At 39.6% G+C, this 23,853-nt stretch overlaps 1 protein-coding gene across 2 annotated transcripts in view; it reads left to right on the top strand.

The window, feature by feature from the left end:
• Positions 1 to 23,853, top strand: part of GSK3B (glycogen synthase kinase 3 beta) — a 153,778-nt gene that overhangs the window by 81,785 nt on the left and 48,140 nt on the right. For both annotated transcript variants that reach the window (XM_075765029.1, XM_075765038.1), the window contains exons 3-6: positions 4,656 to 4,739; positions 17,867 to 17,977; positions 20,879 to 21,009; positions 22,942 to 23,048. In XM_075765029.1, coding sequence (XP_075621144.1) covers positions 4,656 to 4,739; positions 17,867 to 17,977; positions 20,879 to 21,009; positions 22,942 to 23,048 — 433 coding nt within the window. The remainder of the gene's footprint in view (positions 1 to 4,655; positions 4,740 to 17,866; positions 17,978 to 20,878; positions 21,010 to 22,941; positions 23,049 to 23,853) is intronic.

A 23,853-nucleotide genomic window follows, 5' to 3' on the forward strand; every position in this document is an offset into this window, starting at 1 on the left:
AATTAAGAAATGTGGTAGAATGGAGATGATTATGAAGGAAGCAGGAGAAAGGAGAAAACTGTAAACATGACACGTGCAAGAGGAGGCAGATTGTGTATACTGAGAAATTTGGGTCTACCTGTGCTGCTTCCATTCATCTATAACGCCAGAGTTCATGTGACAGTTATCCTCCATTTTCTGTTTTTCCATCCTGATAGAAGAACACAAGATACCGAGCTTCAGTATTTGAAGGTATTATCCAGAGAAGAATAAAAACTAGTTCAAAAAGTACAAAAAATAACAATGAACTTTAGTTGCTGGCCTTACTTAATTTAAGCAAAAGACTGATGCTGAAGTTGTTTGTTGAAATAGATTGGTAGCTTATCCCTGCCCTTCCATCAAAAGGATGTCCTCTCTTAAGAGGACAATCTTATCTGTTCACAAGAACCAAGTCCTGTCCTCAGTGTGACACAAGGCAAAATACAAATTTCTAATTTCTCCCATTTCATCTGCTTTGAACATAATCCTCAAATAACCTTGTTGAGACTTTAAACAGGTATTTCAGAAGAAAAAAAAAAAAAAAAAAAGGCAAAAACCACTGTGCCCTTTAGCTAAGGAAACTCTGAGGAATTATTTTCTGAGCTGGATCCAGGTGTTATTTCTACATTTCATTGGGTATATATTGATAATGTTGTGCTGACATGAGCTGGACAAAATCTTCCACCTTCGTTTGCTCTGGTCCAGTTCAGGAAGTTGCAAGCCCATAAGGCATCGTCTCTGATCCAGTCATTTTATCCCCCATTGTAAGAAACGGGGTGGGAGGGGAGGCAACGATCCATGTTAAGGGTGATGAATGCAAACTGACATAACTCTAGAAATCTCTGGATGGGGAGCGAAGGGAGTGTGTCTGGGGGGAGGCGATGGTTATCCTTGTCTGTAATAGCAGATTACTGTAGTGAGGCAGAAATGATCTTGCTAATGCTGCAGCATTAGCACAGCTATGAGGAATTTGGGTTGTAAGTTTCTAGAGAAGGCATGAGTCTTCATGCATGAGCTTTATTGGCTATGCTTTGAACTTACAAATCCGATGTTGTCTTGGCCATCTTTAACCGTGATGAGCAACCAGATTTCTTCAATGTGATGAACAGATACAGGCAGTCTGGGCTAGGAAAGTTGTCTTCAGAAGTGGTGAACAGAGTTTTGTCACACTGGGTTTGTTTCATTAGTTAGTGAAGGGCTCAGTTGTACTGTTTGTAAAGCACTCATCTTGGAGTGATGTGTCAGTAGCCCTTGCCTTCTGGATAAAGAAATATATTTTAGATAAATCAAACTGTGACAGAAATTTGCTGAGTAATCTGTTCATAGTCCCCTTGGTTTGTGGCTTCTTGAAGGAATGTGTGCTGCAGGACTCTGTTTCAGTGTGAACGGACATCTGCTGGGTCCTCTTTTGTGGCAAGGCTGGCGCTGAAGGGTATTGCTTTTTTCAGGGCTTACCAGGCCTAATACTCTCAATCAGTAAGAAAACTAAACCCTTCTCTTTGTGTGGATGGGTGGGAGAACAGGAAAGCAGAATCACTTCCTCTTTGAGTCTTTGACTTTACAGCCATCTCTCTTGGAAGACAAAAACGAGTTAAGAATAAGCACAAGCTTTATGTTTTCATCCACCCTGTATTTTGATCATGCACTGTCAGCCTTTCTCATCAGCATGTTTTGAAATGGTTTTAGTTTGCATTATATTTAGACATGTGTTTTCTGTCTTGTACTGAGCGTAGGACATCTGTCACTGTTCATTTCACTAAAGGTTCCCTGCTTATAATCTGATATTTTTCTCCCCCAGTGCATTTGTGTGCTGGTAATTAATAGCCCACATTATAATGTGAAAAGACTTATTTTTTTAAGATGTATACAGGGAAATACATGGTAAAGTGAGACTACTTGAAGTATTCATCTGAGAAAAAATGAATTCTTTAAAGCATCAGTCTTGTTACATGAACATCAATGGCTGTTCCCCCGCCACATCCAATTCAAGCTTTGCAACTGTTCAAGTATTTCCAGTTTTAACTCCACCAGGGAGTGGTAATTAGAAGTCAGCTTGGTTTTAAGATGGCTGAGGTGACTGTTTGACTAAGATGACAGTTTAAATTTGTTTCCTTCTGTCTAGTCACAGGATGCAAGATATAGGTTACTGTGTAACTGGTTTATGAGTTATTCCTGATATTAGCACCTCTTGAAGCTCTACTTGTGCAACTGCAGCAGATGGTCAGGATGAGAGCCGAAGGAGATGGATCAGAGTGGAAGGCATCAAAGTGGGCACAGACTGTGCTTGTGCTAGGATGAGATACCAGAGTATAAATATAACTTCAGCCTAGCATTAGAGTAACTTCTGCTGATTTTTTTTTCCAGTCTATCCAATCAGCATATACATACTATCTTAAAAAACATGAAGCAATAATGTGACTTATACATGGGTATTTTAAACAAATAAAATATTTGCCAAATATTTGCACATTAATGCTTAGTGTATTCATGTTTCTTCCAGCAATTCCATGAGATAAAAGGTATTAGTCCCATCTCACAGCCAGTGGGAGAAAGGGAGGAAAAAAATCACTTGCTTTACATTGTGCTATGAATTTCTGGTGGAATTTACTTGAGGTGCTGGAATTTGCAGTGTTAGGTTCAGTCCTGTAGTAATGCTGTTAAGTGCCAACTGGAGAAATTAATCTCTTGTCGTAATTGGTGTTTCAGTGACCGATGGGATCTAGAGCCATCCCTACTTTGGCTTGCTATTTGAAATCCGCCCCCAGTTGTAAAGTCCAGGGAGATACCGCTGAGCCAGCAGTAGCGTGTGGTTCAGACAAGATGAGAGGATGAGGTCTGAGGTCTCAACTGTGCCATGCGTCAGCTGTGGCTCTCAAAACTGACTTCATTTTGATAGCATTTAATAAAGAATAAGTGGAGAGTATTTGAGCTCCTGTTCCTACCAGGAGAACACTTTTCTCTGTGAGATTTGAGGCATGTTGATAAGGTTGTGATGAAGCCTGTATTCATCTTTTACAAATTTCACCCCATGGGATTTCAAGAGATACATGAAAGCCTCAAAGGTCTTTCCCTGCTTTCTTATGTTCTCTCTTCATCTTTCAGGACAGAATAGGCCACTCTTGATGTGCACCTAACAGACTTAGGCTTTAATCAGTTCAGAAGCTGGGCAGGCTCAGGGGAAGGACTTGCTTTCTCCTTAACTACTAGCTGGGTCATTGCCAATTGATAATTGTGTGAGATGTCACTCATGTTTGTAAAGACCTGGCTAATACTGTAGTATTTTTTCAGTCAGCGGGTGGCAGGCATGATAGGATTAATGGTACTGCATCCTATCTAACACCTTTTTTTTTAAGGCTACATGGCTTAGAGGAATTAAAAACATTGAGTTCATAGCCATGTTCACATAAGAAGCTCTGAGTGGTTCTTGCAGAGTCCCTTAAGCTTTAATCATAGTGATAGGCACCATACGTGACCCTTTGATACATAGACTATGAAATCCTTATTTCAACAGCACCACACAAAGTATGTGTTAGCTTTGTGCATTTAAGTATGAAAATATGTGGTGGCTAAAGAATTTTCTTCCCAAATATTCCTGAAGTTGGCCAGAGTTAATGGTGCTAGTGGGACCAGTGTATTAGTCTAGTGTATTGGTCCTAGCTAGTTAGGATGTACAATTAGCAACCCTGTGATCCAAGTAAAAATTGGAATATTTTCTATTTTTGAAGCTGTGGACTGTATAGTAATTGAGGAAGGAAAAACAATGATGGATAAATGTGACCGTAGGAGAAAGGAGTATTGTAGCAACAGCTGTGGAATGAAGTAAACCAAACATAACTGTGGTAATTTTACTTGCTTGTTTTTATTCATACCTGCAATTCAACATTTCACTTATTTTTATCTGTTAGGCTATAAGATCCCTCATTTGTGGTCTCAGTTACCATGTGTATTGCAGTAAAGTATTGCAGTAAAGTCCCGAGTTTATCATGCATGCAACAAAGTGATATTATTTTAACAGCTTTTTCAGGTTGATATATTAAAAAAACCCAACACTGTTATTCTGTCTGCCTAAAGCTGGTTAAACCTTAGTTGAACAAAAGTGGGAACTGAGTTGCCTACTCAATTTCAGGTGCTTTTTGTTGGTATTGCAAAGAGAATGATAGGGGAAATGATCTTCCATCATAACGCTGGTTTGCAGTGTGGAGGAGGGCAGGCGTGTAGGTGGAAATGTTATGTTTGCTTTTACATTGTTTACATTACTTTTACAGTATTAAATGGGGATGGGCTTCTCAACCATTCTGGCTGATATATTCTAGTACTGTAACATCAGAAAATAAAAATGGAAATGTCTTCTTGTCTTTTACCACTGAAACTTTTGTAATGCAAGCAGGTAATTCTTGGATTTTGTGATGGATTTGTGGACCTTTATTTTAGAGGGAGAATGTACTTAAAGATGTCTATATTGTCAATGATAAAAACAGACTAATAAATGTGTGAAAGCTGTTGCCTCTCTCCAACTTTAGCTGTTCTTTGGTTCCTTAGTTTTATCAGCTACTGTATCTGTATATTAAGGTGTTCATTACGGTACTCTAACTTGTTGAGAAAAGAGTTTTCCTAATTGTTTTTCTCTCTTGTTTCAGAACCGAGAGCTCCAGATTATGAGAAAGTTGGATCATTGTAACATTGTCCGATTGCGTTATTTCTTCTACTCTAGTGGAGAGAAGGTAAGAATGAAAAACAGGGAAATGCCTTCTGGTAACCATCTGGGGTATAACTGAACTGTTTGAATTTCTGGAGACAGGGGTATGAAAATAGTAGACATGATAACATGGCAAAAATGCTATAGTGGTACCCAACAGATCATGTTGAAGCAGATCTTTTTCAGTATGGAAGCATGTCGTCCATGAGGAGTAGTATTATTAGTGTAGCACAACAATAGCGTAACGGATTTGGGTACACGCTGCCTCTCTTTTCATTTAATGGAGCACAGCTGGGCTTCACTTGCACCTTCTAGCACTACCTTTCCATATGTGCAGATATGTTTTTCTAGGGTTTAGCGTTAAGCACTCTAAAGCACTTACGTGACTTAGTCTCTTTATGCTTGTCTCCCTTCCTTGTGCATCTGTTCTATATACAGACTGGGTTTCAAAGCCCAGAGGAAAGAATAATGTATGATCGTGTGATTGTAGTATTTGTCAGAATGCTTATGCTCCAAAAGGAGGAGCAAATAGCTGGATTTAATAAGTCTCAAGAAGTCTCACTGCCATTTATGTTTTCTTTCAGTCTAGGTATACAAGTTCCTTGGTTGTTTTGGTTTTGGTTTTTTTTAAAGGCTTTGTTTTAATATAAAGTTCTAACAGCTTCCTTGTCTATGTATGTATCAGCATTTTAGGAATCATAGGAAAATTCAGGATGAAATGGACCTCAAGATGGCATCTGGTCCAACCTCATGCTGAAAACAGGGTCATCCATGAAGTCTGTTTGTGTAAAAAAAAAAACCAAAAACAAACCACCAAAAAAACAAACAAAAAACCCCCCCAAACCCATCTTAAGTCTTTGTGGCCCATATGAGAGTTAATGTAAGCTGTGAAAATGGGCTAGATGACCTTCTGAACTTCCTCTGATCTTTTTATATATATGTTATAATTTTTCATTTTTTAAAGCCAATTGCATCTTTAGCTGTCATCAGCTGCTGGTACACATGTGCCCACAATCCTGTAAAGGACTGTATACAAGAGCTGATGGCTATGTGAAAGCCCTTAATAGCTGTTGCTATGAAGTGAGTCAACAGAATGGGAGAGGCAGCTCACTCACTTCATGGTCTCTGGAGCTAGAGAAGGAGCTGACATCTCCGGGATGAACTGGTGGTGGTGGGTTGCTGCAGTCTTGTGCAGTGCATAGAGGAGCAATTGGAGGAGCTCTGTTGTTACCTCTCTGAGAGGTGCTTGTAGAGAGACCTGGCCTTATGCCGTGTCTGTGCCTATGGAAAGCTTGCAAAACCGCTTTGCAGGACTTGAGGAGAAATGTGATTTAATTTTTTTTTACTTTTTTTTTGGATCAGCTCTTCCTTCCCCTTGCCTGGTGATAGGAAGCATTTCCAGTGTTAAATGGCCATTGCTGTTTTTTTGGTAGTGCAGTCTAGGTTTTTTTTAAACTATGTTGTGCTCATTTAGCATATAACCAGAAATTCTTCAAGTAGCATGGAGAACAAGAAGGGAAATACTGTGAAGTTTGGGCTTGGTTTGGGGTTTTTATTTGCTTTTTTAACCAGCCTGTAACTTGGCTAGAGTGAAGTAGAATTTCGTGAAACAAGCAGAAGACAACTGCCTTATCTAATGGCTTTCAGAAATCTGCAAACAGCGGAAGTGTTAAAACTTTTCAGAACACTGTTCCAGGAGCCTTTGTATAACAGTAACTTGAGTAAAACTCTTTTGGAAATCTTTAACTTGATGTTAGCTTGAGGCTCGATTTTCCACTTTGCTATTTGAACTCCATGTGGCTGATTCTTGGCAAAGCTAGTTTTGTTTTTAAAAATGTGGTCTCTATCCATGACCAGCAAACCTTAATGCTTCAGTGAGAAGTTTTCTTTCAAATCCTTTCTGCTCTTTTTTCTCCATGCCTCTGCTCTATCCTTTTGAGATTTCCACTGCTACCCTGTTGCAAAATGGGACAAATGTGAACCAGTCCCTAGGGCAAAGGTACACCCAGCAAAACATCAGCAGGGTAGTGTTACAGTTCAGGTTGCAAGGTCTCTTTGCAGTTCAGTACAAAATGATATATAATTGGCTTGCAAGTATTTCCATGTAGGTGGCGGCATGTGAAGATTAACTGCGTATGAGTTTGTTGGCTGCTATTTGGGAAAAGCTCTAGAGAGCAGCAAGTTGATGTTCTGAAGCTCATCTAGGAAGGAAGAATAACATTACTTATTATGTTTTTGTCAGTTCTGTCATGTTACCCTCATAAGCTGGCTTTTTGGAGAGAGGAGGAAAAGCAAAAAAAATGTAAGGTGCCATCTGGTAACTGGGAAGGACATGTAGGAAGCAGTTGCAGATTTATATGCTAGGTACCCAGAACTTTATATAAAGTGATTCTGGAAGCTAAGTCCAATGGGAAGAGTAAAAATCCAAGGAATGTATAGCAGAAGATGCAGTAGAGTAGTGATGAGTGGGACTTGCAATTATTGTCTGTCTTCGTGAGTAACTTAGCATAAACACAGATTAATGGCAATGGACTGTTAATTAACTCTAGTCTAGCAGTGAGGGGAAAATTTCAGAGGGAACTATTATACTGCTGATCCCTTTAATGAAATAGTTCACCAGTGAACTTAATTTTGATACCTATATATCAAACATTCTCTTGCATAAAGGTTTTCATGCTGCCGCGTTCCTTGGACTTCCTTCTTCCCTGGTGCTTGACACCAGGATCTCTAAGCACAGAGACTTTTTGTTCTTTGTTTTTTGGTCAATGTCCAAGAAGGTTAAATTGGTCTCGATATAGAGGTACCTCAAAGGATTTCTCCAAACCCAGTCAGACTGGCAGTCTTTGAAAGCTGTGTGCCTAATAGTCACTTCAGTTCATTTTAATCGCTAGGCATTTTTAGGCACTGGACAATCTTAAAACTGGCTTTATTCTAGCAAAACAAGGGGTTTAATCCTTGATTAGAAAACTGGAAACAACAGAAAATAGCATCAAATAGAAAAACAATTCTAAACAACACTAGCTAATAAGACTATTCCTTAGCAGCATCAAAGTTGTAGCTAGTTTGTAGAGATTTGGAGTTCTCTGGCTTTTTAGGGGCTGTGGAACTGGTTGAAATGTTTGAGCTCCCCATCTTTCCTTTTTCCTTGTGATGAACGCTTCTTTTTGTGTTTCCCATTTGCTTAAACTTCCTGCTTTTCCCAAAAGCAATCCAGCATTAGCAGCATGGAAATCTTATGTCAAATATCATAGAATCATAGAATGGTTTGGGTTGGAAGGGACCTCAAAGATCATCTAGTTCCAACCCCCCTGCTGCGGGCAGGGACACCCTCCACTAGACCACGTTGCCCAAAGCCAAATATGGCTTTGACTGATTTCTTCTCCCTTGTTTTCTGTGACTGGGTGACTCCCTCTTGTCTGAGCATCTATGAATTTGTATTGCCTTTATATAGGTATAACCTATATAAGGAGGGGGGTGTATGTATGCACATACATGCACACATATATTTATACCTATATATTAAAAGTTGTACATATTAATCATATTTGACTAATGATTTCTAGTTTGAGAGCTCAAAGAGCACATGTAACATTAATATGATAGTTGACAGGCTTGGCATTCAGGTTGCTTTTATAAACTATTTCTTCCTCAGTTCTTTCTTTTTCTAAGTGTACAGATGTTTGTCAGACCTGTTGGATAACCCAGTTCTTTCAGAAGGCTCTTCCTTCATGACTTTGTCAGAGTAGATTCTGATTTCTTTTTTTTTCTTTTTTTTTTTCTGAGGCTGTATGAGATCTCAGGGCACTGACTTTCATAGCTGTAACATGCTTTTTCAGTAGTCCAAAACCTGTAATTATAACTGGTGGATTCAACCAGAGGGAAAGGAAGGAATATATAATGGGCTGAGTTGTGCATGGAAGATTCTCTTAGTGGAAGTAGTCACAAGTATTTTTTTCCATACTGTATTTCTGTGACTTGTGGTTTTCTAGGTAATCCTTGGAGAAAATGGGCAGGATTAGAGGGCTAGCCAACTCTGCTGTGTTTGATAGTTTTGGTATTCTGCCTTAGGATAAGGTCTTGAACAAAATGCCTAGTTTGCTTGTCAGCGTGCCACTGGGAGATCAGACTGTGTTAGGAAGGCATACATTTCTGGTTTGATTTTTTGCTATGTTTCCATCATTTCAGGGACTGCCTTGCATTTAGCATGATATATAAATGTAAATGTTGACTTACTGATGCAGGGGGAGATGGTCTCGTTGCCTGTCCTTTTAGCCTAATTCTGCTGAGAACTTTGAGCCATGCTCCAAGGGAGGGTGGACACGGACATATTGAATAGTCCCTCTGGCTCCTTTGAGTGTATTCCCTGATGTTTTATAGCATGACCTAACTTCTTAAATCAGTGGCTGCTGAGTAAAATTATTCAGCTGTGTAAAACCTGAAATGAGTTCCTAATCACCCCACCCCCCCACCCCCCCCTCTATTTCTGGTTTAGATTTTTCCTTGTGGTATTTCATAACTGGTGGATTTTCTTGTGTGGATGTTTTTGAGTGTTCAGTAGTCTGATTGATGCATATCTGTGCCCAAAAGAGGAACAGAAGTCACTGGAGAGATTTGTTTCTGCACCGTATCATATATAAAAGTAAAGTAAACACAGTTTTTGTTGAGTAATTCCATCTCTAGTTATATAAGGCTTTTTTCTTCCACTTTAAGGTGGCTTGGCATTCAGAGGAGTCAAAGCATATATGGAAGCACAGAGAGATCACAAATAGGCAATATGCTGACTCTTTTTTGGAGGCTGAGCTGGCCCTTCTGCATGCTGTAATTGATTTCTAGTCTTACTTAGCCTTAGCTGTAAGGGCATGCAGCCAAAAGTCCATGCAGACTCAGGATGGAAATTTACTCTGAAAGACTTAGACTGAGGTTTAAAATAAACGTGCAGGAGATAGTTCACAACAGCTTATAGATGCAGCTCAGCATGTATCTCGTGTGCTTTGGCAGCAGTGTATTAAACTGTAATGAAGAAATTTGGAAGAAGGGAGCAACTGGCTGATCTGCAAGCTTGGGCTTTGCTAACAGTTGGTGTTTCTCCAAGTACATTTCCCTGTTAGGAAGAGATATATCTTCCACCTTCAAAGAGGCCATCACCATCCTTTCTTGTGGGAGTGTTCAAATTCCTCACGTAAGTACCATCAGTTCTGTTCCCTGTTAAAATGGAGTACTTGTAGTTGAACCATTTGGTTTCTTTAATGAACTTATTTAAATAAAAGAAAAAGTTCTTGCAGAAAATGTTCAGTTGACATAGCCTTGAGCCCAATTTTGAATGGACAGAGCCTGTGTGAATGTTTTGCACCAGGGTAGTAATGTGCTGAAGGGCCATCACTAGAGATGAATTAAGTCACTATGATCCATTTAATCCTTGGCAGATCTGCTGTGTTGTCAACAAAGGAGCAATTAATGCCAATTATGAGGAGTTTTGTGATGTTGATATCTCTGTAGTCCTTGCCTGAGGCTTGCCAAGCTCATTTCAAGAAGGGCACCAGTCATCAGATAATGATTATCAGTTACTATTGTTAGGGCTCGCAACATGCTGGGAATTTCCTTACTTGTAGTTATGAAGTCTCTGGTTTTGAGTAGGTTGTGTTAATGGAACAGCAGTTTTGTCTGTCTGCGGTAGGGCTTTGCAAGAGTAGGCAGCAGTGGCTAGATCCTCAATGTGGTGGATGGTGCAGTGGAAATGGGAAGCTCCATGATTTCTCTCTAGACCAGTGAACTGTCCAGTATGTCTGGTTAGTTACTCTTGTGATCTCAAGTCATTCCTCTACTAGCTCTAGCCACTGTTCTCATCCATCCATGTTGGATAGCCATTAGGAAAGCAGCTTGTATTGTCTGTCTTGAGGCAGGTGTATTTTGAACCATCATTGTGTATTATCTTGCCTAGTTTGCTGTCATGGATATATCCCGATTGAGGAATTTCCACTCAGTCTGGAAGGTAGGGTACAGGCAAGAAAGTAGTGGATCTCCAAAGACTCTGCTTTTTGTTTTCATGGTAAGGTATGCAGGATAGCTCAGTGATCCCATTATCTGTTAATTTTTGTCTTCCAACAGAGTTATTGCTAGTCCCTGCTTGGGAGCTGTGGTTCAAATATCCACAGATCACCTGTGTCAAAGATCACAAATCAGTCCCACCTTTTAGATGTTGGGTGTCTGTTTCCAACTTCATAGAAATATTTCTCCTTGAAAGTACAGTGAAAAGCTTAAGGATTTTACAGGGCATAAAGTAAACAAGATTTGGCAGAGATTCTCAAACTCTCTTCATTAGTGACCTTTTTCTTTTCTGTAGTCTCCCCTTATAGGGGAAAACTATGGCAGAGAATGTCACTTTATTTTTTCTTTAATGAAGGGGAAAGGCTTATTGTATCACCTAGGAACCTAGACTCTTTCAGTGATCAAAGGTAGACAATGCAAACCAACTGTCTTAGAACAAGACCCAGGAAAGTTCTTAAATGTGAATTACATTGGGAGGCTTGACTTCTGCCCTTATGCTACCATCACAGCTGACCCAGTTGACAGTTCCTACCTCAGACTGTTATGTTGAAGAGTAATGAACATTACAGAACAAGTTGCTAAGTTTTGAGAAGTAGGTATTGGAACTGAACGCTTGGGACATGTAATTTCTTGAAGTCAGTTGTGAACAGTGAGGGAATAGGAAAGGAGATATTTTACCCAATATTCACAGTACTAATAGAAGGTACTGCTATCTTTCTGAACACTGAAGTTGAGTCTTTGACTGCTCTTATTCCCCTAGAGTTATCTGTGTGAAACTGCAGCTATACATCTAGGCTTATGGTTCCTTTACTTTGGTGGCAGCCACAGCTCTGGCTTGAAATAGATGTGGTTGTAAACTGCAAGTAAAAACAGGCACACGTGGCCACTGGATGTCACCATTCCTTCATAGAAATAAGATCAGCTGCAACATTTTTTGAATTTTCAAATTTTTCCAGTGTATTATGGCTACTCAGTAATTAGAGTAGGAAGGCTGCAAATTCTTGCTTTGCCTTTGAAAGCAGTTCCAACGTCTTTGTATCTTTAATGTGCTACGTCAGCCTTCACGATAAGAGAAGGAAGGTGGGTCTCTTACGGTGCTTGATAAGGGTGTGTGAAGTGCATACTGGTTGTAGCTTTAAGAAAAAGTCAAATAACCTTTTTTTTTTAATCTAAGGCAAAAGCTGTGACTTTGAACCTTGTGTGTTGTCTAAATCTAGATGGCTAAGCCAGGGTGAAGGGCATATCTTACCTCATGCTGACACTCTAGTGTTTAAGTAATGCACTCTGAAAGAAGGCATAATCCATGTGAAATGCTAAGATCTACTTTCTTGCTTTCCACCTCCAAGTGAAATCCTTCAGCGCTTTTTGACAGAACCCTTGTGTACCTGCCATTCTGTCAGTAACAGCTCCATGTGTAGCACCTACCTCTGAAACATCATCAGCGGGTTGCTGTCATGTGGTAAAGAAAACATGATCCCCTTGAGTAAACTGACTGTCTTATTTACCTCATATAGCCCCAGTACTAATGTCTTGGGATAACTTCAATAAGAAGTGCATTCTGGAGGCACGTTACTTAATTTTAGGTTTATTGCATATCTGTGTGCTTTTAGCTTGAATAGGCAGGTAAAGCAGTTTCTTCAGGGTGCATTTCCATGTTTATTTCTCCAAAGGCAAAGTTAAAGAAACTCTTGTGTTGTTCATCTCTCAGTTGCACTCATCAGAGATGAAAACTGAAATGAGCATGTTCATCACCCTTTCCAAATGCTTACCAGTGTATTTAGTCACCTTAGAAAGAGTGCCCAGAATGGTTTGTTAACCCTTTTTATCCTATTACATGATGCTCAGAGAGATATTCCTTAGAATCCAGGTAGGACTGTCAGTTCAGGAGAAACTCTAACATCTTACTCTGAAGAATATGTCAGCATCTAGTATGCCCTGTGATTTTTGCTTTTGCCCTCAGTCTGGTATTTGGCATGCATGACCTCCCTGGGTTCTATCATCATGTTGGTAGTAAATAGGGGAAATAGTTGGACTGTGGCAGACTAATGTGTTTATTGCAGTTTATACGTGCACATTGTGTGATATATGAAAAAAAAATTAATGAAAGCTGGTAGAAAACACTCAAGATTAATTTGGGGTTTGTTGAGGGAAGAGGATCACAGAAAAAGAATATTTGTACTCTCCCTGCAAGGAGCAATCCAGAAGAGTAAATCTTAGAATTCACTAGCTGTTGCTTTGTGTTGGCCACAGTGAAACTCAACTGGATGGTGCTTATAACAGATTACTTCTGTGGATTGAAGGGCAGAAGAGTTTTAAAAGTGGATTTTTGAGACCTCCATGCAGCCTTTCCTGTGTCAGTAGGGTAATGTCTTCAATTTTGCTCAGTCTTCAGCCGTGTAATGCTCATGTGTTAGAGTAGTTGTACTTGCAGGCTGTTTTAACTCCAATTTCTGATACAAAGGAAAAAATTGTTGCTAGAATGTTTTAGCTTTTGTGTCCTAGTCTTTCTCATGCCTCTTATGGCATAGTCTGTATTAGTATTACTTATATGAAGTGTTTAAGTGAAGTGATGCCTGAATTGTTGGTTCTTGAGAGGTGCAGGGCGGTTCAATGGTAAGGCTGTGGTTATTTTGCTGTGTCTCGTTTTGGCGCAGTTTTTGTCAACTGAGGATTTATCTGCCAAGTGACAAAGAGCAACTTCTAACATTTGAGGCAATTGTACATGAGCTGCATTGCTAAAGTCAAAATCGTAATGAGATACGTTGATCCTGTCTTTCAGGATCTGGCTTCCTGCCCTTCACCTTTTTCTTTTTAAAGAATACATGGTCATAACCTTAGCAGCAAGCACAGGAGAACATGGATGCACATAAACATTTGACCTGCTGAGGAAAACTAATAATCTATTCAATCCCGAGATCTGTAAGCCAGGAGTGAGTTATTTAATGACATCATGTGTTTGCTTTCCATCGTTTATACGATGCAGTCTTGTCTGGACCTTTCTGTTCTCTGTAGAGGCATTTCAGAGGAGCTCCTGATGGTTAGGTTATCTTGGTTGGTTCCCAGCCCAGTGATTTTGAAACAGCACCGCGGAAACAAGTCACATGTGGAATACATCGTGAGGTTTGAAAAAGGCTTCCTGTAATGGAAAGATAAGCCTTGATCCTCCTGCTTGATCCTCAAGCAGTTGCCCTCATTTGGCAAGGTCTTTGAGCTAACCCTGTTTCCTATTGCAGTACATCTGGGTCACTGGAAAAATATGTGTTTAGGAGGAATGCATGAAGTAGGCAAACCAGGTTACATCATCCTCAGAGCTTGTCAGGCCATGACTGCTTTCTAGCTCATACTGAATCTTGTTCGGGGAAATCCAGGTAACTTGGATGTTATTTTCATCCAGCTCATGGTCACAGAGAAGCGTGAGGGCTCTTGAAAGCTGTATTCTGAGCGTCTGTCAGATTTGTGCCAGCTTACATCAGGAGGAGGTAGGTTAGAGGACTTGAATTATCTTTAATTCATGAAAGTAGTCATTTAGGGCACTTCTGAAGAGTCAGCTGCTTGTGGCAGGAGTGGAGTTTGCTGCTACTTACATAGCCAACGCCATAAGCCTTGCCCTTATAGCTGCATATTAAAGTTTTGGGTACATCAAATGGTACATGTTGGTTGGGGGAAAGATGTTCATGTGCTTTCGCATCTTCTAGGTGATAATGTGCAATACGCATTAACGCAGGAGCAATTGTATGAGGTTCAACAAGGCCAAGTGCTGGGTCCTGCATTGGGTCACAACAACCCCATGCAACACTACAGGCTTGGGGAAGAGTGGCTGGAAAGCTGCCCAGGAGGAAAGGACCTGGGGGTGTTGGTGAACAGCTGGCCGAATATGAACCAGCAGTGTGCCCAGGTGGCCAAGAAGGCCAACAGCATCCTGGCTTGTATCCAAAATAGTGTGGCCAGCAGGACTAGGGAAGTGATTGTCCCCCTGTACTCAGCACTGGTAAGGTTGCATCTGGTTTTGGGCCCCTCTCTACCAGAAAGACCTTGAGGTGCTGGAGCATGTCCAAAGAAGCTGGTGATGGGTCTAGCACAAGTCTTAGGAGAAGCAGCTGAGAGAACTGGGGTTGTTTAGCCTGGAGAAAAGGAGGTTGAGGGGGGGAGACCTTATCAGTCTCTACAACTACCTGAAAGGAGGTTGTAGCCAGGTGGGTGTTGGTCTCTTCTCCCAAGTAACGTGCTAGGATGAGAGGAAATGGTCTCAAGTTGCACCAGGGGAGGTTTAGATTGGATGTTAGGAAAAATATTTTCACCAAAAGAGTTGTCAATCATTGGAACAGGCTGCCCGGGGAAGTGGTTGAGTCACCATTCCTGGAGGTATTTGGAGAAACTCCTAAATGTGGTGCTTAGGGACATGGTTTAGTGGTAGACTTGGCAGTGTTTGGTTTATGGTTGGACTCGATCTTAAAAGTCTTTTCCAACCTAAATGATTCTATGAATACCATGCAAAACTCGTGCAGTATGTTGAAGTATTGTGGGTAGCATAAAAACCTCATAAGGTTTGGTGGGTAGGTGCAAAACTTCTCTTTACAATGCAGATGCCTTGATCTTTCTGTGCTTCTGTCATGCCATGCCATTGAATTAGTCCCACATCTAGCAGAACATAAAAATCAAAACAGAGGAGAGAAGCAAAACAAAGAGAATGTGAACTAAATGCAGTTCTTTAATTCTCAAAATTCATTGTTGTGAAGTAGCATAGACAGGGTTTAATGATCATATGTATTACTGGTTTACGTGTCTCCTTTTACTTGTACTATGAGAGGATGATGAAATCACTGTAATTCCATTTCCACTCTTTTTTTTTTTTTTCCTCCCCCTCTAATCTTTCATGTAAATCTTCTTGATACATGGAAAATTAATCTTCTGAATGAAAGTAATCAACCTCAGTAATGGAGTACTCTGTGCAGTGACTTGTTATCAATAAAACTTTTCTGTTCTCTAAGAGGCAAACATTCAGCATATTCATCAGGCTATATCTACACTGAATCAAACAATTCATATTCATGAGACTGGTTGTTGTTGGTTTTGTTTTTCTCTTGGTGCACAGGTTGCCTTAGCAGGCATAAATTAATTTTGATTTTTTCAGGACATTTATTTTCTGTATTTTACAATTAATACCTTGAAAGCTCTGACCTAAGAAGAAATGGTGGTGGATTTTTATTGACTTGTCATGAGAGGGAAAGAAGAATTTCTCTTGTTGCAGAAAACAAAGTGCTAAAATACAAGTACATCACTTTCTTGCATACATTTGCACATCCATGGAGTTCCTGAGCCGTCTGGTATTTCCTCTGCACTGCTGGTAGTTGTACCTCCTCATCAGATTCAAAAAGTTTGTTCTCCAGCCTGGTCCCCAGGTTCCTTCATGTTGTTACCCAGTTCCTGGGATGGCACTGGGAGAGGCACCAGCGTAGGCATGGTTTCAGAGGCTGCTGCTCCTTGTCTATGTTGCAGAATTACAGTAAGAGCAGATACCACTTAGTGGGTTGTTGGCATTTGCTTACTGCTGGTGCTATTACCACTGTCATTTAAAGCATATTTTAAAAAAGAGCATCTTTTTGTAGGGAAGAGTGATGTAGGCAGGGCCTTGCAAGGTGACTTGGCTTAGTAGGAGATATTGGTAAGAGCTATTAAAATGTCCTGAAAATACAAGCATTTATTGTCCAATAATGGTGAACCAAGATCTCAAATTCTGAGTCTTTAACAACACACAAACCCAGCAGTTCTTTGCATGTTGTGTATTCAAGGTGTGTATTTCTGTGTGTGTTACCACTCACCATTTCTTTATTCATTGGTGACTGCTGCTCTTTGAGGATATAGACAGATGAGGAAAACAGCACTGTGAGAATAGCACTGCATGCTCAGTGATGTGTTAAGTTGCAGTAATATTATTAAATTGCTATAGCTAAATGAGGTTGGTTTTCGGGTACTGTGATACATAGCCAGTGGACCTGCTGACAAGGGATTCCAGTTGAAGACCTGGGAGTTCTGTACTGTTTCCATCCACATAAGTCTTTATGTATCATCTTTCTCTATAGAAAGATCTAGCTGTTAATACAGAAATCACAGGAGAGGTTACTTCTAATTAATTCAGCTGGCTTTCAAAAACAATTTTTCAGGTTGATATAATTATATCCCCCCCCCCCCGCTCCATTAAATGTATTCACAGTCCTGATAGGATTTGCACAAAAGACTGAATTAAAATATCAGAAGTCTTTTAAGACCTGTTTTACTGCTGAAATTTCTCAGTTCCACAATTAGGCGCTATGTGATTATAGTCATTTAATTCCTCTTTGTTCCTTCTTTCCTTTGCTAATGTATTCTGTAACAAAGTACCTTATTATAAAGCTATGTCTGTTGGTATTTTTTGTTTTATGTTCACATGAACCTCTAACCTGATCCTAGATATTAAAAGTGATACTTGAGTCTTTGTTTCTGTTTTGCCATGAATAAGTTCAGATGTTTAAGTTGGAGATAACTGGGACATCAAAATACATGTAAACAGAATGGTTCCAAATGTTAACACTGGCTTACTGTCTACAAATGATTAATATGTATTATTAATCCTTTAATAGTTAGGAATTCAGTAAGATCAAAGTAACAGTTCTAAAAGATGCAGGGTTTGTAAACTTTTTTTGATGTGTAGTTGGGGGTGTGTGGATTTGAGTCTTTTAAACTTGCACTTCTTGGGTTTTGGCGGGTAAGGGGACTAGTGGTTAATAGACTGCTTTAAATAATGATGCAGATGTTACCTTGAAATATCTCCTAATGAAAATATTGACTGGGCAGAATGATTACATGCTTGTGCGCATATATAATCAGAAAATGCCTTATGTTGGAGAACATATTAATTAACATGACCTTAAACATAAGTTTGACTTTAGTAGTGCACAAGTGCAAAGCCTAAAGGAAAGACAGTTTGGCGGTAGCTCACACTCACACTGAAGACATATACTTAAAATGTCCACAGCTTTCTCATCTTGTTGGCTTCTCTGAATGCTTTAATTGTACTTCATGCTTCAAATCTATTGCTGATTATTTCTTTTCTTCTCTATTTTCTTTCAGAAAGATGAGGTGTACCTCAACTTGGTGCTGGACTATGTTCCTGAAACAGTATACAGAGTTGCCAGACATTATAGTCGGGCCAAACAGACACTCCCTATGATTTATGTCAAGGTAGGTAACTGACAGATGTGGTTAGATGAAGAAGGATATTATAAGAATAGACTTTGTGGATGCCTCTTTTCTGACATAATAAGTTTTCTGAAATTTTTAGGTGCACATACGTCTTGAGGCAAGAAAAAAAAAAATTAGAATGATTATTTGTTACAGTGAAGGAAGAATAGAGGTGAGGGACTTAAAGAAGCACTCCTGATTTCTCGCTTTACAAAAATCTTGGAATGGGTGAGGGAGACCAAGTGTGGGGGAAGTGTTTTGGTTTTTAAGCAGCTTAGATAGAGACAGACAGCAGCCAGATTAGCAGCTTCAGTTTCCTGACATTATGAAGACACAATAGTACAAAGTTCAGTAACTGGAAGAGGATGTCAGGAAGAATACTGTTCTCTTATCTGTTATCTTCCCCCTTCCCTGGCATATGAGTTAGAGTTCACGTGCTTCTGTTGTGGGCCTGAAAGGCGTATTTTTGTCCTCTTCCCTCCTGCACTTGGAACTCAGTGGCTCTTATCTTGAAAAGCTACATGAGGTAAAATGTTTATATGCGTGTTGTAGCCTCAAAACCTTGCTTAAGTTGCCTGCATCTCTTGTCATCTTTTATGAAGTGGCTAAAATAAATAAAACAGCTTTTTTTTCCTTTTTTTTAACTGAACATGGGACTCATCATTCCATTTCCTATATTGTGACTACAATCCACACGCTAGTGAATGATCATGTTGTCATTTGGCATTACCTTGTTAATGTCACATCCAGGTGGCATTAAACGGAAATTAGCAACAAATATTCCTGATTTGTATTGATTTCTCCAGTCTCCTCTTTAAAAGTGTAATGCTTTAATATGAGGATGGGCTTAAGAAAAAACTTCGATTTGAGTCAAAGAAGATGAAAGTTAAAATAGTAATTATTCCAGTAAGAAAGTGTTGTGCCATAACTGTACATGCATAAATTGTAAATGTCATTTCTCTGCAATAGTCAGCATTGATGTCTGTTTTTAAGAAAGCACAGAATCTTATAATCCAGCAGTTAAGAGTTTCTATTCTCTGGTCTGTTGGTGGAACAGCGTGTCTTCAGGTTATATGCTCCCCAAAATTTGTTAGCTTAGCTTTTGATAAACTGTTTCTGTATCTTTCATCAGTACTCTTCCCCTAATTGCTCTTCATTATGAGGACTTGGGAAAAATTTTTCTTGCTTATCCTTTGAGAGAAAATTCTGTTTCAACTCTTTTTCATCTTGTTGGATACTTGGGACTTCCCATTCCAGATAGCCTGGAAGGCTGTTCTTATTTTTCTGGCAAGGCAAGCATTTCTTACAATCCTGTATTTAAAAAGATGTTACCTCAAAGTTATTAAAGCTTTTGCAATTTTCCAGGCATCTTGGCTACATAAAGGTCAGATTATACCTATTCACTTCTGATTGATACCTGGGGAAGCAGAGAGCTGCTCTTCCCTGGGTAACAAAGAAGCTGTTAAAGAACTGCAAGGAAGCTTTTCTAGTAATTTTTTTGTTAATTTTTATTTCTAACTTCCAACATGCTATAAGAAATTCTTGGAAATTTTGGGTTTGCTGTGTGGAGATGAAAGGCATACTTTTCTAAATCCTGCATGTGTTGACTCCTCAAGTTAGAGCACTCTTTTGGATTATTTTGCAATACACTTGCACAATATACACTTAACGTGTCTAGAACAGGCAATCCAGAAAGCCCGTTTGTTTGCTTTTCTTTGTGCAAAGTTGTGGTTTTGAGACACAAATATGAAAACTAAAGACCTAGAGCCAAAATTCAGGCAATTCTCTTCCTGCTCCTACCTTCCCCACCAATCAAGCAACAAAAAACAAGGGAGAGAGAAAGAGTGAAAGACAAAGATAGCGGTGAAAGTGAGGCAAACATGACCTGATAGCAATATCTAGCAATTGCACCTGGTTTTACAGACCATTAAAGGTGAACTGTGGAGAATGTGCTTAGAAAAGGAAAGCATGGAGGTGCATCTCCAGTGCAATTGTCCTGCCTGTAGTTTGGTTTTAAATGGAACCTTGCAGGGGACACAACAAAGATAATAAATAACCTGTTGTCATGCTTTTGAAACAGGGCTTCTCATGTCTTTATGACTGCTGTACAGCCCTAATTGTGTCCAATAGGTTTTATTCTCCATAGCTACAAGTGTGTAGCTCCAGCAGATGGACATCTTCCCCTTGCCCTGTGAAGCTCTTGTCTTCTTAACACCTCCGCTTGCTGTATTCCCCCTTGCTAAGGGGCTGGTTAGCCTTGGATCGGGGGCAGAGCAAACCTTCCTTCAGCATACTCGTTTGCTGTGCCTTCCATAAAATTATTCTGAACAGTTGTTTTTATCTGCCCTCTCTTTGCACAGAGATTTGAAATTAAAACGAGCCTGTTCCCTCACCAAGAGGAACTGGGGAGATTCCCTCAAGTGACAGGCTGAAGCACTACCATAGTCCTTGGGCAACACTTAATATGTTGTTAATAACTTAACTAAAGGGTTTTCTTTTGTCATTCTTCCCCACCCCACCCCCCCTTACATAAACTGGAATACTTCATTTCTATGAAGAGGCTTATTTATAAAGCAAACTGAAACACCTTTATTTTGTGTATGGTTTTTATGACTACCATTATTTATAAATGTTGGAAAGCTGACGCAATTATTTTTCTGGAATTGTGCTCATTTTTGGAAGGACAGATGAACGGATTTGAACTGGATGTGTGGGTATGTGGTAAAGGGCTGGTGGGGAAGGTATGCAAATACCTTGTCCATCTTCAGTGCATTAATATGCAATCAGTAGGGTCTCTTTTGAGTGATTTTGGTTTTCTTTCAATAAGAGTTTGTGCTAAATTAATTCTCTACCCTGTTTTGACTGGGAAGGCGTGCCTTATGCAGTGTTTCTGTGTTCCAGTTGTACATGTACCAGCTGTTCCGGAGTTTAGCCTATATCCATTCCTTTGGGATCTGCCACCGGGATATAAAACCACAGAACCTCTTGCTGGACCCTGATACAGCTGTTCTAAAACTCTGTGACTTTGGAAGGTAAGTGCTTCTGTGGCCTGAAGCCTGGTGAAAACAGCTTTTTTCAAAGTGAGCCTTGTTGCAATTTTGCAAAGAAACCCGCTGTGTTCCTCAGAAGGTTTTCACTTGTAGCTTTGAAAGACAAATTATCAATACTGTATTTTCCTTTTAAAAGGAGGGGGCGGGGGGAAGAGTTGGAAAAGGATTTCAAGAGAGAGGGAATTAAAGTTCAAGCTTTTTATTTTTGCAGGTATTAAATAAAATAAATAAGCCATCACATAGGGAAAATATTGTGCCATGGAAAAATGCAACCAAATGGGGTGAAATATGTTTGGGGAAGAGAGGACAGGTGCAGTGTCATAGTAACCTAAAAAGGCTAATGTTACACTTTATTAGTTTACTTGTATGTACACCAATTCACTTAATATTTCAAATACTGCAGAGGCTCAAGATCAGAAGCAACGCTAATGGAAGCTCTTAGTGGATATCCGTATCCTAGCTTCCAGTGGCACATTTCTTTCCAGTATTCATTTAAGTGAATCAATCACCTTTAGAGTCCAGCCCTCATCTTAAAACTGATACAGAAATTCTGGGAATCCACACTGAGACATGAGACAGATTTCTCTCTGGGAAAGTTAAGTCTTTAGATTGTGCTATAATTTTGCAGACTAAAATAGTTAAGGGTATATGTGCGAGAGGTCATGGAAGCTGCTGTTGCTAAATTTGCTTGCCCTGTAGTGAGTGGGAATGTCAGATGGTGGTTATTCAAGCAATGCATCGTCATGCCTGGTGGCTCGGGAATCTCTTCCTCAGCTCTACCTCACCAATGTTGGAGCAAAATAGGAATTGCACTGAAACTCAAAAGTAACAATGCATAAAAAGGTGGTAATTTCCTCTGTATTAGTGGTGAGAAATTGTTAATTGTAGTTTCTATGTTGAAAATAGAAAGCTGAGACTCTCTAAAACAGGCTGAATGGGTGGTGGGAATCCTTCTTCCCTGATGGCTGAGAGGAGTGTCGGGAAGGCTGGATGCTGCATTTGTCTGGCTTGCCACTCAGCTGGGTTTGGTGCTATTTAGTTTAATGTCATATTTCTAAAAGGGCTGTTTTGTCTTCCAACTCCTTTCCATCTAACACATGGTGTTAAGAAAGAAGTATAGTATGTTCATAGACTCACGTTTCAAAAGTAATGTGCTCTTATATTCCTTTATTTTCTTAGATGCTTCCAAAGGTAGTGATTACTGTAGGTTAGATCCTTTGTGGCTGATCTCTTGCAGTATAAATGAAGCCGTCATATTAATCGCGAACCATTAATATGTGACTATACTGGCAAAGTTTTGTTGGGTTTTTTTTTCCTTTGCCTCCTCATACCCCTTTTGCCTCCTCATACCCCTTTTGCCTCCTCATACCCCTTTTGCCTCCTCATACCCCTTTTGCCTCACACCACATTCCCTTAAACAGCAAAGAGCCAGAATATTCTGATGGAAATTTTAAAAATAAATTTTAAAAAAACAAACAAAAAACCCAACTGCCCCAACAGCAATAAAAATACCAACCAAAACAACCAACCAGCCCTTTCTCCTTCTGGTGCATATCCAGAGCTGTTGAACCTTGAAAGATAACTACGTAACCATATTCTATCTTCTTTTTCTTTAAACAAACCTTTATACCTGACAAAAGACAACTGCCAGCCAAAAATATGACCCTATTTATCACCTAAACTGTAGTCAGAATTTCCTTTGCTATGCCCAGTATAAGGTAGCTGCTTGATGGATTGGACTGATTTCACAGTAAATCATTGAGTCTGTGGCTTGCATTAGCTTAGAAGGAACATGGTGCTTTAGCATTTAGGAATTGGGGGTGGGTGAAGAGTGCCAAATCTTAGTGCTGGTCTGCACTGCAATATTGTGAAACTATTTGTTACTGAAAGACCATTTTTTTGTTTCCTTTTCAGTGCAAAACAGCTGGTTCGTGGAGAACCTAATGTCTCATACATCTGTTCTCGGTACTACAGGGCACCAGAGTTGATCTTTGGAGCCACCGATTATACCTCCAGTATAGGTATGTATATGTATTTGTTAAAAATCTATACTGACTGCATGAGTGTTTATTCTGTAGTTAAATGTAAAGGTTTCCAGATATCTTGGATATAATCCCAGAGGTAGAATTTTATTGTAAATGGTCAGGTACCACTTCTTAATGAAGTGCACATATTTTGTAGACAGCTCCTGTGATTTCTATGCCTTTTGAGACATATTAGTGTCAATTACATTAGGGAAGGGGCTTTTTTAATGTATGGGGGGGAAATCAGATTTCAGACAAAACATTTTCCAGATCTCCAGGTAATTTTGCTATTTAATTTAAAAGTAGGTATGAGATCTCAAGCCAAAAAAACATTCTGATGACTTAAAATAACTGTAAGGATTGACTGTGCAAATATCAACTGCTTCTGATATGCTGTGATTTAGACACAAATAATTCTGTACCTTATTTACGTGGCTTTTAGTAAAGTGTTTTTAGTAGGAGAGAAAATGTGGCCTAATGATTGGCTTTAAACTCACTTGACAGTTTTAGTACATTGTGTATAGCAGTCTTTTTGATTCAATTTATTCTGTTAACTTTTGCTTTAGTAATTAATTTTGAACATTAAGACTTCTTTCTAATACCTGGTACATAGCTGTACCACGGAAATGTTAGGGAAGCTGGAGGTTTCAGCAGAGGACAGAGAACAGCCGGGTTTTCTTAGAGTGGAGTCCTAAAAATGAACAGCAATGTGTTGGCTGGTTGTGGGTAACTTCAGGTTTTTAGTCAAGATATTCCCTGGGCTCCTTCTGAGTGCTAGTGCTAAAGAGATGGGATTTAGCTT

This window comes from Balearica regulorum, chromosome 1 (assembly GCF_011004875.1).
Source record: "Balearica regulorum gibbericeps isolate bBalReg1 chromosome 1, bBalReg1.pri, whole genome shotgun sequence".
Classification (NCBI taxonomy): domain Eukaryota; kingdom Metazoa; phylum Chordata; class Aves; order Gruiformes; family Gruidae; genus Balearica; species Balearica regulorum.